The 19,572-nt window shown below is 35.7% G+C and overlaps 1 protein-coding gene and 1 long non-coding RNA gene across 2 annotated transcripts in view; both read right to left on the bottom strand.

The window, feature by feature from the left end:
* LOC311062690 (uncharacterized protein) overlaps window positions 1-16,674 on the bottom strand; it is a 33,986-nt gene extending 17,312 nt beyond the window's left edge. The window contains exons 1-4 of the mRNA XM_084081897.1: window positions 16,568-16,674; window positions 15,808-16,125; window positions 15,387-15,680; window positions 5,756-5,812 (exon numbers count right to left, since the gene is read on the bottom strand). Coding sequence (XP_083938023.1) covers window positions 5,756-5,812; window positions 15,387-15,680; window positions 15,808-16,125; window positions 16,568-16,628 — 730 coding nt within the window. The 5' untranslated portion in view covers window positions 16,629-16,674. The remainder of the gene's footprint in view (window positions 1-5,755; window positions 5,813-15,386; window positions 15,681-15,807; window positions 16,126-16,567) is intronic.
* On the bottom strand, window positions 10,561-13,458 carry LOC311062699. The gene is made up of 4 exons (XR_014602529.1): window positions 13,330-13,458; window positions 13,208-13,236; window positions 12,218-12,300; window positions 10,561-11,057 (listed from the first exon to the last, which is right to left on the bottom strand). It is a non-coding gene; the product is annotated as an uncharacterized lncRNA (long non-coding RNA).
* Window positions 16,675-19,572: the final 2,898 nt, after the last annotated feature.

Below are 19,572 nucleotides of genomic sequence, written 5' to 3'. Positions count from 1 at the left end.
CACTGATGTACTTTCTATCATTAACTGACCTCCTCCGTTATTACAGCTATTTCATGCTATTCTGTATACACACACGCGCGCGCGTGCACGCACACACGTGAACGCACACACAGACACACACACACACACACACACACACACACACACACACACACACACACACACACACACACACACACACACACACACACACACACACACACACACACACACACACACACACACACACACACACACACACACACACACAATTTCTACATTTTAAGAAAGGATGAGCCAACCAACTATAAAAAAAAAAAAACACCATCATGATGTTTCATCATCAAGAGATGGAGTTGTTAGTTCCTCATCATCAGAATGACAGTCACAATCTTACTTGCTTAAAGGACGACTTCACCGCTTTTCAACCTATCTTCATATAATTGGTCCTCTCTAATACTCATGATAAAATGGTAAAAAAAAAATCTACTTGGTCTGTGTCTCATAGGAGGGCTGTGGACAGTCCAGAAACCTGTCTACCAGTGACATCATCATTAGGCATGATTTTTTTTTCCAACAACATTTCACATTTTGTATTTAGATTTTTATTAACACGAGAACAATGGCTTCTTTTATTGCATTGCAACTTTCCAGGAATAGAAAGCCTGCAGTTTCTATTAGCTTGGATTCCCCATTGATGATGTCACTGGTAGACGGGACTCTGAACTGTCCACAGCCCTCCTCTGAGACACAGACCGAGTAGATTTTTTTTTTTTTACCATTTTATCATGAGTATTTGTGAGGACCAATTATATGAAGATAGGTTGAAAAGCGGTGAAGTCGTCCTTTAAGGTTTTCCATCGTGTCCGATGATGACATTCCATTCTTTTGAATAATATTCCATTTAGTTTCAGTCATATTTTAGTCATCTGAAATGGTTTATTTTTTGTCTAGTTTTAGTTGACTAAATATCATAAGATTTTAGTCAACTAAATCTACAGTATATTTAGTCGACTATAATGTATTCTGGCGGTGCCTTGATGGCGTCGTAATGGCTGATTTTACACTTGGTTGCATGCTGAAAATAGCAGATCGACAAGCTCACGACGCATTGCAGCGCGACACGCTGTGAGCTTGTAGATCTGCTATTTTCAGGGCGCAACACCCATGCGTCTTTTAGTTTTACTGGATCTCTTCTCCACTCGTCCCTCACTAACATTTTAATCTAGTTTTCATGTGTTGACGAAATTGTCAATATATTTAGTCTTAGTTTTAGTCATCATAGCTTAGTTTGTATTTGTTTTTATTCAGTTTTTCGTCAGTGAAAAAAGGTAGTCGAAGAACATTTTTCGCCATAGTTTTAGTCGACGAAATCAACACTGAACCATACTGTCTGCCACAAGCAGAGCAGGTAAAGGCACTGACTGGGGGTGTAGGTGTGGTACTGGCTTCATCATGTCTCCTTTGACGTTTTCCTGGTCTGTCGATCACCTCGGGTGGAGCTTGTTGTTTTAGAGAGATGCAGAGGTTAATTGTTCACATATAGTGTCTTAGCTTTTTGAGGTGTACTACCAGTGGTGGAAGTACTCACATTTTGTACTTAAGTAAAAGTACCGATACCACAATGTAGAAATACTCTGTTACAAATAAAAGTCTGATATTCAAAATGTACTTGTGTAAAAGTGACACGTTGTGAGCTTGTAGATCGGCTATTTTCAAACAGCCTAAGTATGCATAGGGCTGAAGTGGTTTAATGCATGTTTTGTCAAAATAATCCAAATCTATGAAGTAACTAGTAACTAACGTTGTCAAATAATTGTAGTGGAGTGAAAAGTACAATATTTGCGTCTGAGATGCAGTGGCGCAGAAGTAAAAGTACAATTTGAATTACTTTACACCACTGGGTACTACAGTACATTGTCACATTGTTATTATTTTATGTGACTATTTACCTTGTCGCTCTGGATAAGTGTGTCTGCTAAATGTCTAAATTGTAATTGTACTTGGTGGGGACTAATGATGTTGGAGAGACTAAATGAAGCAAGATATGTTTAGTATTATGACATCTGTCTTCACCTGCTGGATTGTTTGTGTATTTGTCTCTCTCTCTCTCTCTCTCTCTCTCACACACTCTCTCTCTCTCTCTCTCTCTCTCTCTCTCTCTCTCTCTCTCTCTCTCTCTCTCTCTGTCTTATCCTTTTCATATCAAGGTCCATTATTTATTCAGCATTTGAGCCACAGACCACCATTTGATGAGATTTAGAATCTCAGACCCGAGACTTAGTATATTTTGTTGTCTTTGGATAAGATTTTGTCCACAATTTTATGCTGTATGTTGGTACCGATAGGAGAGATAACAGGCAAACATTGATCAAAATAACAATTATTTAATTAAGTAATGCAGATTAACAACAATTTAACTTGGAGAGCGTAAAATGATCTATAAGAGTCCATTTGGTTACCAGCTCTCCATCATTTAGCAGGGGACCACCTAACCCTAAAGGACCACTGGTTGAGAACCACTAATCTACAGTATGGACGTTTTTCTGTGACGATGATGGTGATGATGCTGTTTAGTGTTTCGTTCAGTTTTTTTGGATGTACCTTTTTTCTACAGTAGAAACTTTGGATAAAAGCATCATCTATATTGTATACAAGCTGCACAAGACTGTTCAAAGTTTAGAAGTAGAATCTGTGAAGTAAAAAAAAAAAATGTTTTATTTTGCGGAAGAAGACCAGGAAGTAGCATGATGACATCTAAACACAATTAGCAATTTCCCATCAGTAGCTACGTATGTTAAATGAGGAAGTGTCATTAAGTAATAATAGTAGACTGCTGTGCATGTGGTATTGATTGCTCAAAGTTTACATATTTCCAATGAGCAAAAGTCAAATGAGGTTGGTGCCTTGCACAAGGAAGGACACAATGTCCACAGGAACCACATGACCCTTGATGGAGAAACATTCTGAACCTTTGACAAAACCTTTGGTCACACTAGTATTATCCTGATGTATTTGTCCCTTAGGATTGGAATAGACCAAAATAGAATAGAAAAGAAGAGTTGTTTTACTGCAAAATACGACCATCCAAAAATAGAATGAGAGCATTTTATTAAATGTCACAACAAAGCAAATTCCATAATCTCTTCCAGGAAAACGAATGCAACTATTATACAGTGTGTCAGAAAGAAAATAGAGGGTTTTAAAAAGTTTCACAAAATATTCAAAGCAACTTAAGTTATGACACAGTAACATGTCTAATATTAACATTAATGGTAGAACATTTCTTAAATACATGAAACATGAAAATAGATCAATCACCAAGCATAGCTCTTATAACTGAGAGTGATAGGTTCAAGTCAAATCTATTGTTTGTAAAACTCATTTATAGCCTTTACGAAATAACTTTATGCGAGCAAAATACAGTACATAAGCTCCATTAGAATGCTACTGAATACGGCATTGGCAACTAAATATGTTTATTTTATCTATTTGACACCTGACAGAGCAGGTATGGTCACTTATTTCTGTGGTTTGTTGACAATGTTGAAGAGGTTGTTGAATCAATGACGAGCAGAAACAGAAATGGTCTTCATGGTGACGAGTGATGAGTCACTGTACCATCACGGTCAAACTGATTCTGAACCTGTGAAAGACAATCAGTGTGGAAAAAGTACTCAAATTCTTTACTTAAGTAAAAGTACCAATACGGCAATAGAAATACTCTGTTACAAGTAAAAGTGTTTTCAAATATCCTATGTATAAAATAGAGCTAAAGTGGTTAATGTATGTTTCATAATATCATAATTCATATCTGAAAAGTAACTAGGAACTAAAGTGTTCAAAGATTGTAGTGGAGTAAAAGTACAATATTTGCCTCTGAGTAGTCCATGTAGTGTAGTGGAGTAGAAGTTAGATTATGCAGACAAAATAAACAACACAGAGAATGCAGACATAATAACTCCATATAGAATAAGACTTTTTAAAAAATGAGCCTTTTACCTGTGTAGTCCCAGTAGTATTGTACTTGGTGGTCAGACGGTGGTGGTTTGATTGACATAAGTGGGTCCACCATCAGAATTGTCCTACACAGTGATAACAACATAGTTGACATGAGGTTGGTCACAGGCACATGGATTTGAACAAACACTTCTACTGCTCTCTATTTCATTATATTCTATTCAAGACTGTTTATTCTCATTATGTTCTCATTTATTAACAGGGTAATCAAACGTTGAGTCAGTGAAAGATGGAGTTTGTGGCTCCTTCTGCCAATTAAACGAACAAAAATAACGAGTTGAGTTGCAGTGAAGGTTCTCAAAGTGTGTGTATTGTCATATATATTAATATCAAATATGTTCATATAAGTTGTCGTCACTGTGGTGTTGATACGAGTGGCTGTGGTCAGACTAACAGCACAGTTACAGCTCTCTGTTACACAATACCTACAATAACTTGACATAATAGTCAGTTATAAATACCAAAAGATTTTTACTGCAGCATTTCACTGTATATTTTGTATATTCTTCACATTGTATTACTCACCATATTGCCATCATTTGGTGTTTGGTCTCCTGGGGAAAACAAAGACATCAGAGTTGAATTTAGAATAATTTATAATTATGTTTTTAATGTAACTCACTTAGAGCTGAGAGAGACCATTCTCACCTTTAGCTGATCTACACCTGTATATGATATATGATATGATAAATATCATAACAAACATGAACAGGTACAGCAGTGCTCTACCAACAATGTGGGTCAGACCAGGGGGCTCTGCAGAGGGTGTTGTCTTATCTATGGATGACATTAAGAAAGAAAATAACATTACTCGTTCAGGACAAACACATGGAACATGTATATGTACACCCTGAATACAACACACACCAATACTGTACAGTAATAACTAATGACATTCACAAATCACTCAAATAAAACTTCTTAAAAACATTTAAAACACTGTCACGATTGGCCTGCCGCCTGACAGAAATCACCCACAATGAAAAGTAGAAAAGCACTTGTGTGAAGAATTTAGTTTTTTTGTTTTAGTTTTTATAACAGTTTATTCATTAATTCATTATGATTTTTTTTTTCCTTAGTAGTCTTGTTTATCAATGTTTCTGTGGAGGATTTTGTCATTACCGCACAGGGATCAATTAAAAAAAGAATACAAAAAACAATGCATTGTTTAACCACGTAAACCCTATATACTTTGTTATATGCAAATAGCGAAAATGCTGATGATCTCCAAGCTCACAGCGTGTTGCATCGCAATTCTTTGTGGGCTTGTAGATCTGCAATTTTTTGCTATTAAAATAGCAAATAAATATTTATTTAAATAGTCAATTGTGATATTTTCACAAGTGACACATTGAAACATCAGACAGTCTACACTTTCCAAAAATAAATGCATGTATTTAATTCAGTTTGACCAGAAGCAGAGATAAAACATATCCCAACCAGTGATAAAATGTAATGACCAGTGGGGGGATATCAAAAGCAGAGGCACGTTTCTCTATGTGATTCAATAAAGATTATAAACACCCACAGACAATATTAACATAATCACGTTAACCCTGGCATCCCATAGGGATTTAATATATTTATTAAACAATAAATATATTAAAAGTAATAATTCAATCTTTCTCTCTAAAATAGCAGATCTGCTCACAACACATCCCAATACGACACATTGTGAGCTTGTACATTAGCTATTTTTGCTATTCATACGATGAAGTATAAATTAGGACTTAAGTGGTATATGCATTTTCATCACCAGGAGAGGGACCAGTGGGAAGACCAGGAGAGGGACCAGTAGGGGGTGCTGTCTTATCTACAGGTTGAAATTAAGACACAAAATAGTACAAGATCAGGAAAATACAGGACAGGACACACAGTACTTCAAATGGACATATTACTGACACACTCAGACAAAACATCCTAATAAAATATGTGCCAATATGCAAATATACCATATGTACCACATCAGAGAATTGACAACTATAAAAGCATCTGAATACATAAAGTATTACAAGTTAAATTCACATCATGCAAGCTTCTTCTTCTTGTTTTAAACAAACTACAACTTGACTTACTGTACATGCAACTGCTGCTTTCTATTTATATATGGCTGTGTTGGCATATCAAAACTTAATTTACCATAATTTACCCATGATTGATACGTCCCTGTCAGTAGCTTTCAATCATCATGTTAAATACTTTAATCATTAAAGATATTAAACACCTACATACTGTATCATTTTAATGACGTACATTTTAATCATATGAAAGTAACATTTCACATAAGAAATAGCAGATCTACAAGCTCACAGCGCGTCTGCGACGGGTTGTGAGCTTGGGCTATTTTCGGCGAGGAGGTTTGGTGTAGAGGGGAAAAAAAGAGCAGACCAAGTGCCGAACCAAAGGTCAAGTTTACAAAGTTTTGAGGGTTTAAGTGGTTAAATGTCTGTAAAACCACATTTAACATGAATCCAATATATAGTGGGGTTCCCTGCTTCATATACAATATAATTTTAATGATACAGTGTGTAAGTAATATGAAAGTAATAATTCTCACCTGAGGCCATGACAAGGTAATCAATAGATGTCTGCTCTCTGCCTTTTTCATCAGTCACCTGACACCTGAACACCTCGTTGTTTCTCTTCTGGGGGACGTGGATGGTCACAGTGTTGTTGTGGAGAAACTTCTGTTCTCCTCTGGTTTCGTTCAATGTTTTATTGTCCTTATCCAACCATTGCAGAGAATGTCTACAACGTATACACTGACTATATGTCATTATGGAGCAGGATAACTCCATGTCACTGGACCCAAGATCTGTCCCTGGTGAAGATGACTGAGATACTGAGAGAGAAAACATAGTGAATATGAATTAGTTCAACATGTTGGCTGAAGACACAATGTATGATTTCAACCAAAACGTCTAAACCAAATTCAGTGGAATTGAGATTGATAAATGGAAGAGAAGATACTCACTGGTGATGAGAGAGACAAAATAAGGCTCTTTAACGTCAGTTTCGCCTTCACGTCGGCAAAGATACAGACCAACATCCTCAGCTGTGAAGTTCTTTATAACCAAAGAACAGTTTCTTTCAACTCTCAGTCTCTGTGCTCTTGCTTTGTCATTTCTCAATCTAATATTGTCAATCTTCCCTCTATTAACTAAACCTAGAGTAATAGAACTGTACCCATGAAAAATCCATTCATCCTGGTCACAATGGCTGGTGTTACAAGGCAGAGTGACTTCTTCTCCAACTCTTTGGTAGACAAATACTTCCTGTTGTCTGGTATTTGCTGATGGATAAATGACAATGATAATTGATAATTATTGCATCTCACTAATACATTTATATTCATATGAACATTTAAGACAATTACAGTATATGGCACTATTGACCAAAGTTCTTGTTATTGAACGTTTGTACACCATGTTTCCCAATATTATGACAACCAACATTGAGGAGTGCAAGGGTTAAGTGTCAGACACAAACACAGACCAAACTATTGTTATTGTTTTAAACATAAAACATAAACGTGAATAAATAATAGATGTGTGCAACATCATATGGATATGATCAGTTGAATTTTGTCTGTCATGTAATTTGTTTTCATTTTCTATTCAACCCTGATCAGATAACATTCTATGTTATCAAACAATTTTAAAAAGCAGTTGTCATAAAAAGGTGCATAATTCATAATTAATTAATCACAGGCCAAAATATTGTTATTGTTTTAAACATAAAGCATAAACGTGAATAAATAATAGACTTGTGCAACATCATATGGATATGATCAAGTAATTCAACCCAGATCAGATAAAATTGTATATTATCAAACAATTTGTAAGAGCAGTTGTCATAAAAAGGTTCATAATTAATGTTGCATTAATTATGTATTTATTGTACCGTAGGCCTACTTAAATTCACTAAATGTATAAATTACATTTATTCTCACCAGGTAGATGGAGCAGTATGGTCAATAATAATAATAATTCAGTCCATTTGAATGTAGCCATAATTCACTTTCTATACTCTCTATTGTTCTGTTGATCTCTGCTGTCTGTGAACTACTGCCTCTTAAACACACTGATGTACATTAACTGACCTCCTCCTTGTTATTACAGCTATTTTATGCTATTCTGTATCTATGCAGTTTAACTTCTGTTCCACATGCACGCACGCGCGCGAGCGCGCACACACACACACACACACACACACACACACACACACACACACACACACACACACACACACACACACACACACACACACACACACACACACACACACACACACACACACACACACACACACAGTTCCTCATTACTGCTTGTTTTGCATTGAAGATTAACATAAAGTATTTAGTTATGAAAGTGGGCATTACATAAGACGACCACACTGTATGTTAATGGTTTTAGACAGCCATTACACAACCTTAAAAGGAAGAAACAGGATGGTAATGAGGCAGCTGTTGTAGTTACAGAGAGAACATTTTATTTATGGTACTTTGAAGCAATGTAAAGTCCACATGTTTAACCACTGAAACCCTATAGTGTTTAATATTCAGTAGCATAGGTTTTAATTGATTAAAAACTTGTAGTTGACCGGGTCTCCTAGAACATTGGTTCTCAAAGTGGGATCCGGGGACAATTTGCAATTTACAATTGAGGCATTTAGCAGATGCTCTTAATCCAGAGTGATTTACAGTAAGCAAGGAAAACACAAGGTAATACATCAAATGCATAGAAATAGTGATCTAGGATCATAGGTAGACCAATAACCTATCATCAGTATAATATCAATAATCTGTATTTTGAAACTATACACACTATAGGATGCACATCAAGCTGCCTCACGCTAAGGAAACAGGAGATAGGCTGCTACCCTATGGCCCTCAGGGCTCGGCAAGGCTTACTTAAAAATGTACTTGAGTAAAAGTACAAAAGTATTAGCATTAAAATACTAAGAAATATGTATTTTGCAAAATGTACCATTTCACAAGTTTCCACATTTATAAAAATGCTTTGCAAATAGGAAGTATGCATAGGGCTGAAGTGGTTAATGCATCTTTTGTCATAATAATCAAAATCTACAAAGTAACGATGAAAGTAAAGTGACAATTTAAGGACTTTTAATACCTTTTTAATGCCTCAACGCGAGGCATTGTGAGCTTGTAGATCTGCTATTTTCACAATATTTAACTATGGAACCGATTCAAACTAAATGCAATGCCTCAGCTCCTAAAATTCCAAGTGCTTGTCAGGGTGGCGGGTCCCCAGTTCAAATATGATTATTATACAATACAACATCCCTACATCACATGTATTTACATCCACTAACGTACATCACTGGCTGATACACTACTCCACAAAATCCTCTTTTAGTTGTATTTGGAATTATTTCTTACTTAAATTCCTTGTATTGGCTCTAATAAATGTCTGTGTCGCCCTTAAGGTTCTTATACTTCTTAACCTGACTGCAGTGTTGTCAAACATGTGCGACTGTACTACGGACATTGTCAATAGTCGCTTGGAGTCAAATACATTATTTAGCTGGAAACAAAAATAAATAAATAATAAGTTAATAACTTTAGTGGGAACCCTCTTCCCTCTCATAGTGGTTCAGTGATCTACAGCAGTGGTTTTCAACCCTTTTCATATCAAGGTCCATTATTTATTCAAGTTATTTGAGATTTAGACTCTCAGACCCAAGACTTAGTATATTTTGTTGTTGTCGGATAACATTTTGTCCACAATTGTATGTTGGTACCAATAGGAGAGATAACAGTCAAACATTGATCAAAATAACAATTATTTAATTAAGTAATGCAGATAATGAACAACAATTTAGCTCTTGAGATCCTAAAATGATCTATAAGGGTCCATTTGGTTACCAGCTCCATCATTTAGCAGGGGACCACCTGGAACCCCCTCAAGGACCACTAGTGGTCCCTGGACCACTGGTTGAGAACCACTATTCTACAGTATGGACGTTTTTCTGTGATGATGTGATGATGCATTTTAGTTTTAACAGGTTTTTTGGATGAACCATTTTTCTCCAGAAGGAACTTTGGATAAAAGCATAATCTATATTGCATACAAACTGCATACGACTGTTCAAATTTTAGAAGCAGTGAAGTAAAAAAAAAACATAAAGATGTTTTATTGTGTGGAAGAGGACCAGGAAGATAGCATGATGACATCTAAACACAATTAGCAATTTCCCCTCAGTAGCTATGTATGTTAAATGAGGAAGTGTCATTAAGTAATAATAGTACACTGGTGAGCAAGTGGTATTGATTGCTTAAAGGTTATTTCATGCAAAACAGAGAAGTCTAAAGCAATAACAAGAGCCAGATGAGGTTGGTGCCTTGCTCAAGGACACAATGTCCTCAGGAACCACATGACCCTTGATGGAGAAACATTCTGGACTGGAGGGAATAGAACCTTTGACAAAACGTTTTGGTCACACTGGTTTTATCCTGATGTATTTGTCCCTTAAGATAGAATAGAATAGAATAGTTGTTTTACTGCAAAATATGACCATCCAAAAATAGAAGCATTTTATTAAATGTCACAACAAAGCAAATTCCATATTCTCTTCCAGGAAAACGAATGCAACTATATACAGTGTGTCAGAAAGAAAATAGAGAGTTTTAAAAAGTTTCACAAAACATTCAAAGCAACTTAAGTTATGACACAGTATGACAGTAACATGTCTAATATTAACATTAATGTTACATAGCTCTTATAACTGAGAGTGATAGGTTCAAGTCAAATCTATTGTTTGTAAAACTCATTTATAGCCTTTACAAAATAACTTTATGTGAGCAAAATACTGTATGTAAGCTGCATTAGAATGCTACTGAATACGGCATTGGAATGATAACTAAATATGTTTATTTTATCTATTTGAAAACACCTGACAGAGCAGGTATGGTCACTTATTTCTGTGGTTTGTTGACAATGTTGAAGAGGTTGTTGAATCAATGACGAGCAAAACAGAAATGGTCTTCATGGTGACATGAGTTACTGTACCAACACGGCATACTGATTCTGAACCTGTGATAGACAATCAGTGTGGAAAAAGTACTCAAATTCTTTACTTAAAGGACAACTTTGGTTTTTTACAACCAAGGTTTATATTTTAGCTTGTAATTAAAGTAAATAAAAGATGAGTGTTACATTTTTTTAATTTACTGCTTTCTATATTTTTAGCAATTTTCGCGATATTTTTTACAGTGTGTGTCTAGTGGGCGGGGGCATTCTGTCCGGTGGTTAAATATGTCTTTTTTTTCACAATAACCCAGCGTTTTCTTTATTAGTATTTACAGAAGCTTGTTTCTAGCCCCCAATAACTCACATCTGGCCATCAAAGACCACAGGACCTTTTTTTATTGTGTAAAAAAGGCATATTTAGCCACCGGACAGAATGCCCCCGCCCACTGTAAAAAATATCGTGAAAATTGCTAAAACTATAGAAAGCAGTAAATGAAAAAAAAATAACACTCATCTTTTATTTACTTTAATAACAAGCTAAAATATAAACCTTGGTTGTAAAAAAACAAAGTTGTCCTTTAAGTAAAAGTACCAATACTGCAATAGAAATACTTTGTTAGGGCACGCTCCCACCGCACTTTTATTTTGCCTCTGGGGCAGAATCTGCCAATGCTTTGTCAATGCAAATGCGTGGATTCTTGGAAAAAAACTGCAAGACCAGGAATCCACGCATTTGCATTGACAAAGCATTGGCAGATTCTGCCCCAGAGGTAAAATAAAAGTGCGGTGGGAGCGCGCCCTTACAAGTAAAAGTATTTTCAAATACCCTATGTATAAAATAGGGCTAAAGTGGTTAATGTATGTTTCATAATATCATAATTCATAACTGAAAAGTAACTAGTAACTAAAGTTTTCAAAGATTGTAGTGGAGTAAAAGTACAATATTTGCCTCTGAGTAGTCCATGTAGTGTAGTGGAGTAGAAGTTAAAGTATTGGAAATTGGAAATACTCAAGTAAAGTACAAATACCTCAAAATTGTACTTAAGTATATGTACTTAGTTACTTTCCACCACTGAACACAATAAAATGTAGGAGACTAACCAAAACAATGTAAATTATAACACAACACAACACGACTATGCAGACAAAATAAACAACACAGAGAATGCAGACATAATAACTCCATATAGAAATACAACTTTTTTTTAAAATTAGCCTTTTACCTGTGTTGTCCCAGTAGTATTGTACTTGGTGGTCAGACTGCGGTGGTTTGATTGACATAAGTGGGTCCACCATCAGAATCGTCCTACACAGTGACAACAACATAGTTAACATGAGGTTGGTCACTGGCACATGGATTTGAACAAACACTTCTACTGATTGATGTACTTTATTTAGTAAGACATAAGAACATCAGTACATGGAAGTACAAATTCACAATACAAGGTCTACTAAACTGGAAAACTCATTAAGCACTGAGCTTGTTTAAGATGAGATCCCCATGCACACAAATCATGATGACATATAAGAGACAGACAGATATACACACTACTATACAGAATGTCATACAATCAGCTTACAGGTTACTGGTATGAGGAGTGAAAAATATGTACAAGAGAAGAAAGAGAGAGGGGGTGGGTAGGGGGGTAGGTTAGGTTAGGACATGGGGTAGGTTAGGACTTGGACAGGGGCCATTTTTGAATTGCAGCCTCCTGAAGGTGTATCTTTAGGGCAGTTTTGAAAGTGAGTAGGGTTTTACACTCCTTTACTCCTTTTGGTAGGGCATTCCACATTTTTGAGGAATAGCATGAGAACGAGTTCATTCCCTTTGTTGAGAAATGGAGAATATACCGCTCTCCATTTCATTCTATTCTATTCAATATGTTTATTCTCATTATGTTTGAACAGGGCAATCAAACGTTGAGTCAGCTGAATCTGCCAAATTAAACGAACAAAAATAATGAGTGGAGTTGTAGTGAACGTTCTCAAAGTGTGTGTATTGTCATATATATTGATACCAAATATGTTCATATAAGTTCTCGTCACTGTGGTGTTGATATGAGTGGCTGTGGTCAGACTAACAGCACAGTTACAGCTCTCTGTTACACAATACCTACAATAACTTGACATAATAGTCAGTTATAAATACCAAAAGATTTTTACTGCAGCATTTCACTGTATATTTTGTATATTCTTCACATTGTATTACTCACCATTTTGCCATCATTTGGTGTTTGGCCCCCTGGGGAAAAAAAGACATCAGAGTTGAATTTAGAAAAATGTATAATTATGTTTCTAACATTACTCACTTAGACCTGAGAGAGACCATTCTCACCTTTAGCTGATCTACACCTGTATATGATATATGATATGATAAATATCATAACAAACATGAACAGGTACATCAGTGCTCTACCAACAGTCCACAGGATGTGGGTCAGACCAGGGGGCTCTGGAGAGGGTGTTGTCTTATCTATGGATGACATTAAGAAAGAAAATAACATTACACTGACGTTCAGGACAAACACATGGAACATGTATATGTACACCCTGCATACAGCAGACACCAATACATACTGTACAGTAATAACTAATGACAGTCACAAATAACTCAAATAAAACTTCTTAGATTTAAAACACTGTCACGATTGGCCTGCCGCCTGACAGAAATCACCCACAATGAAAAGTAGAAAAGCACTTTTGTGAAGAATTTAGTTTTTTAGTTTTAGTTGTTAAAACAGTTTATTCATTAATTCATTCTGAAAGTTTTGCTGTTTTCTTAGTAGTCTTGTTTATCAATGTTTCTGTGGATGATTTATTACCGCACAGGGATCAATTAAAAAAAGAATACAAAAAAAACAATGCATTGTTTAACCACATAAGCCCTATATACTTTGTTATTATGCAAATAGCAAAAATGCTGATGATCTACAAGCTCACAGCGTGTTGCATCGCAACTCTTTGTGGGCTTGTAGATCTGCAATTTTTTGCTATTAAATAGCAAATAAATATGTATTTAAATAGTCAATTGTGATATTTTCACAAGTGACACATTGAAACATCAGACAGTCTACACTTTCCAAAAATAAATGCATGTATTTAATTCAGTTTGACCAGAAGCAGAGATAAAACATATCCCCACCAGTCATAAAATGTAATGACCAGTGGGGGGATATCAAAAGCAGAGGCATGTTTCTTTATGTGATTCAATAAAGATTATAAACACCCACAGACAATATTAACATAATCACGTTAACCCTGGCAGCCCTATAGGGAGGATCAAACAATAAATATATTAAAAGTAATAATTAAATCTTTCTTTCTAAAATAGCAGATCTGCTCACAACACATCCCAATACGACACATTGTGAGCTTGTACATTAGCTATTTTTGCTATTATACGATGAAGTATAAATTAGGGCTTCAGTGGTATATGCATTTTCATCACATGAAGGTTAAATCTCCTACCAGGACGGGGACCAGCAGTGGGACCAGGAGGGGGACCAGTAGGGGCTGCTGTCTTATCTTATACAGGTTGAAATTAAGACACAAAATAGTACAAGATCAGGAAAATACATGACAGGACACACAGCACTCCAAATGGACATATCACTGCCACACTCAGACAAAACATCCTAATAAAATATGCGCCAATATGCCAATATACCATATGTACCACATCAGAGAATTGATAACTACTGTATAAAAGCATCTGAATACATAATGTAGGCCTACCGCTGCAACTGCTGCTTTCTATTTATATATGGCTGTTTTGGCATATCAAAACTGCATTTACCATAACACACCCATGATTGATACGTCCCTGTCAGTAGCTTTCATTCATCATGTTAATACTTTGATCATTAAAGATCTTAAACACCTACATACTGTATCATTTTAATGTACATTTCATATGAAAGTTTCACATATGCTATTAAACATTCGTGCAAAAAGGTGCATAATTATGTTGCATTAATTATGTATTTATTGTAATGTAGGCCTACTTAAATTGACTAAATGTATACATTAAATGTATTCTCACTAGGCAGTTGAAGCAGTATTGTCAATAACAAAAAAACAACAACTAAATAATAATAATAATAATAATTCAGTCCATTTGAATTCAGCCATACCTCACTTTCTATACTCTAAAAAAATTAACAAACGAAACGTGCAAAATGCAACAATTGGCCAGGGGATTACACTATCATTTGCGGACAACTTTTTTTTTTTTTAAATGTGAAAAAAGGCGATCTACAAGCTCATAGACAGGTTGCAATATGATGTGTTGTGAGCTATTTAATTTGATATTTTGGCTTTTTGTCGTACAACAAAGATTAGGGTTTAAGAGGTTAATAACTTGTATTTTCATCATATGCAAGTAATTCCTACCTGGTGGCCCGGCGGTGAAATGAATAGATTTAATCACTTTTCCTTTTACACTAGTCAGCTGACACTTGAACACCTCACTGTTACTTCTCTTCTGGGGGATCTTAATGGTCAGAGTGTCATTGCAGTCATACTGTTTCTCTTCACTGGTTTTGTTCAATATTGTATCATCCTTATCTATCCATCTTAGAGAATGTCTACACTTTCCAGTCTGGTCATATCTCACTATAGAGCAGGATAACAGCAGCTGGCTGCTGCTGGGATCAAGATCTGTCCCTGGTGACGGTGTTTGAGATACTGAGAGAGAAAACATAGTGAATATTAGTTCAACATGTTGGCTGAAGACAAATGTATGATTTCAACTAGAACTCAGTCTAAATATTCAGTGGATTGAGATTAATACAATGTTAAAGAAGATACTCACTGTTGAAGAGAGAGACAGAATAACTACTTTTAATTTTGCTGTCGACAAGCCGGCAAACGTACCGACCAACATCCTCAAATGTGAAGTTCTTTATAACCAAAGAACAGTTTCTTTCAACTCTTAGTCTCTGTTCTCTTGCTTTGTCATTTCTCAAATCATGATTGTTAATCTTCCCTTTATGAACTAAACCTAGAATAGCAGGAGAACTGTACCCATGAAAAAGCCATTCATCCTTCTCACAATCACTTGTGTCACAAGGCAGAGTGACTTCTTCGCCAACTCTTTGGTAGACAACTAGGTCCTGTTGTCTGGTATTTGCTGATGGATAAATGACAACGATAATTGATCATTATTGCATCTCACTAATACATTTACATCATATGAACATTTCAGACAATTACAGTATATTGCGCTATTGGCCAAAGTTCTTGTTATTGAACGTTTGTACACCACGTTTCCCAATATTACAACAACCAACATTGAGGAGTGTAAGGGTTAAGTGTCAGAGACACAAACACAGGCCAAAATATTGTTATTGTTTTAAACATAAAACATAAAAGTGAATAAATAATAGAAACATCATATGGATATGATCAGTTGAATTAAGTAATTCAACCCAGATCAGATAAAATTGTATGTTATCAAACAATTTGTAAGAGCAGTTGTCATAAAAAGGTGCATAATTAATGTTGCATTAATTATGTATTGTACTGTAGGACTACTTAAATTGACTTAATGTATAAATTAAATGTATCCTCACCAGGCAGATGAAGCAGTATTGTCAATAATAATAACAATTCAGTCCATTTGAATTCAGCCATACTTCACTTTCTATACTCTCTATTGTTCTGTTGATCTCTACTGTCTCTGAACTACTGCCTCTTGCACACAGATGTACACACACTGTATATTTTTATGCCAGTACTTTTGTACTTTTACTCAAGTACATTTTGAATATGGGACTTCCTGCATGTAACAGAGTATATCTACGTTGCAGTATTGATACTTTTACTTAAGTAAAAAATGTGAGTACTTTTACCACCACTGACAATTTCCAAATTCTAAGAAAGGATGTGACAACAAACGACAGCCTCAAAGAGCTAACCAGCTATGAAAAAAAGAAAAGAAAAAACACCATCATGATGTTTCATCAACCAGACAGTTGTTAGTTTCTCATTGCTGCATATCCAGCCACATTGTCACTTAAAGTGACCTTGCCTGACTGCTAGTTGTTTGACATGACAGTAATTTATTATGGCCTCTACAGCCAGAAGTCTAGCTGTCTAGAAGAGGTGTGTGTGTGTGTGTGTGTGTGTGTGTGTGTGTGTGTGTGTGTGTGTGTGTGTGTGTGTGTGTGTGTGTGTGTGTGTGTGTGTGTGTGTGTGTGTGTGTGTGTGTGTGTGTGTGTGTGTGTGTGTGTGTGTGTGTGTGTGTGTGTGTGTGTGTGACATTGTGGTCTGTACGTCTGTGTGTTCAGATCTCACAAACCAATTGACCAATCTACGCAGATTTCATGTGCGCGCTGCCAGTAGGCCACAGGAGTACTTCCACTAATATTTTTTTAATAAATGACTGACATCACCGGCTGGCCATTTGCATTTCTTGACATTTGATCTCAGGACAGTATAAAACATAAAATAGAATTAGAAATCTTAACCCGCTCCCCCCCTAAAAAAAAAACAGCTTTTGCTGATACCTTTCTCAGGGAGTTTGAAAAGTGGCTCCTTTTTGTAAGCAAGAAGACATGAATCTAAACTAGCATTAAAGAGTGTAATCACTCAAGCTTGTTCATGATAGGAGGAGTACTGTGCATAACTAGTTTTCAGAAGGTGGCATGCATGTTTCCTTTTCCAATTCAGAAAACAGCTATAGCTTTGTTTGATTGTGACAGTTTTCTGTGCAACATTTGTATTAGATAGGGGAGGTTGATGCCTTACTCAAGGACACAGGAACCACATGAACCTTGATGGAGACGCATGCTAGAGGATGAGGGAAATGGGAATAGAACCCTTGACAAAACCTTTTGGTCAAGCTGCATTTATCCTTGATTGTTTGTCTCTTGAGAATAGAATAGAACACTTGTATACGGTAACATATGACCCATGCCATCAAAAAATAGAAAGAGAGCACTTTATTAAATGTAATAACAAAGACAATTTATTCCAGAATATTCCAAAGTGTTTCACCCTTTATACAGTATGGCAGGATTGTTTTTATTATTATATTACATACATTCATTAAATTATTAACATCAATGAGAGAAAATTACTTAAATAAAACAATCACCATAATGTTAATAACTGATAGGTTCAAGTCAAATCTATTGTACTCATTTAGCCTTTATGAAAGAAATGTATGGATGCATGTTGATACAATGCTGAAATGTTTGTTTCAGAAACATAGCTGTGCAGGTAAACAGCGTGCTAAAGTTTTATGAAAATACATTAATTTGTCTATTCTACTACAACACATCAAGACAAATTTACAATAATTTATGCCATGTAATACTGTGATGTCATCAGGGGTTACACTCCTGACACACCCACTAAACGGGAGCAAACATGTCAGTGACGTCATCTTGATGGGTCAGCAGCTGCACGTCATTGACACTTAGTTGGTTTACAAGCACACACAGGTGGACAAAAACATCTATTTACACTGATAAAATATCACACCAAACAACCTCACATGACTATATGGTTACTAAGAGGATGAATTGTTGATCCATGGTGGTGGAGTTTACTTATCACACACACATGCAAATTGCAAATGCATTGGTAGATCAGCTAGTGGGGCTAGACCTAATAGAGCTGAAGTAAAAATAAACCGAGAGTATATTGTATTTGTTGTATTAAATAAGTAAGTTGTAACCACAGTGATCTTTTGGTAAAAAAAATAATTTTATATATATATTAGGGGTGTGCCGATACACTAATTTCACGAAACGATACGATACGATATTTGGCTCACAACTTCGATACGATTTTGATACGATACGATACGCACTTTTTTTATTATGAAAATATATGGAGGAGAAAAAAAGAAAATGCAAACAAATAATTCTGTTTTTGCATTATTCAGACATGCAAACTTGTAGCTTTTCAGCTACAATAGCCGTTTTGAATCCAAATAGTATGACACCTGACCCGAAAAAAAAACATGTTGTCACTCTTTTCACTTCGGGGCCGTTTGCATGCCTGATTATTATGATTGTAAAAAAAAAAAAAAAAAAAAAAAATTTTCAAAAACGATATTTTTTTTTCCAAAACTATACATATCGTCGCGAAAACGTATCGCGATATATCGCGGGACGATATATCGGCACACCCCTAATATATATATATATATATATATATATATATATATATATATATAATGTAAAAGGGTTTTACACAAGAGTTTTGCTCATACAAAAAAATCTTGATTGATTGTTAGGGTCATGTGATCAGTGACATACGGATGGTGTACTCTTTGGCCCGTCCTCTAGGCTGCCTCATTCACTAGAATGGTGAATTTCACTTCCAGCTGAAACAGTGCGACTTGAATACAAAGTTTGAAAGACTTGTTAAAGCATTTTCAGCCAATTGATTTCTATTATCTACAAGTACAATGTCTTGTGAAATGTGATATACAACCATATGCCATTTTAAACTACTACAAGTCACACTGTTTCAGCTGGAAGTGAGATTCCCCATTCTAGTGAATGAGGCAGCCTAGAGGGGGGGCTTTTAAAAATGTATTTCCACACAACAGCTCTAAGGTATT

Source organism: Gymnoscopelus microlampas (genome assembly GCF_963454915.1).
Source record: "Gymnoscopelus microlampas genome assembly, chromosome: 16".
In the NCBI taxonomy this organism is placed as follows: Eukaryota; Metazoa; Chordata; class Actinopteri; order Myctophiformes; family Myctophidae; genus Gymnoscopelus; species Gymnoscopelus microlampas.
Note: the sequence above shows the minus strand (reverse complement) of the source record. Positions and strands in the feature narration are given on the sequence as shown.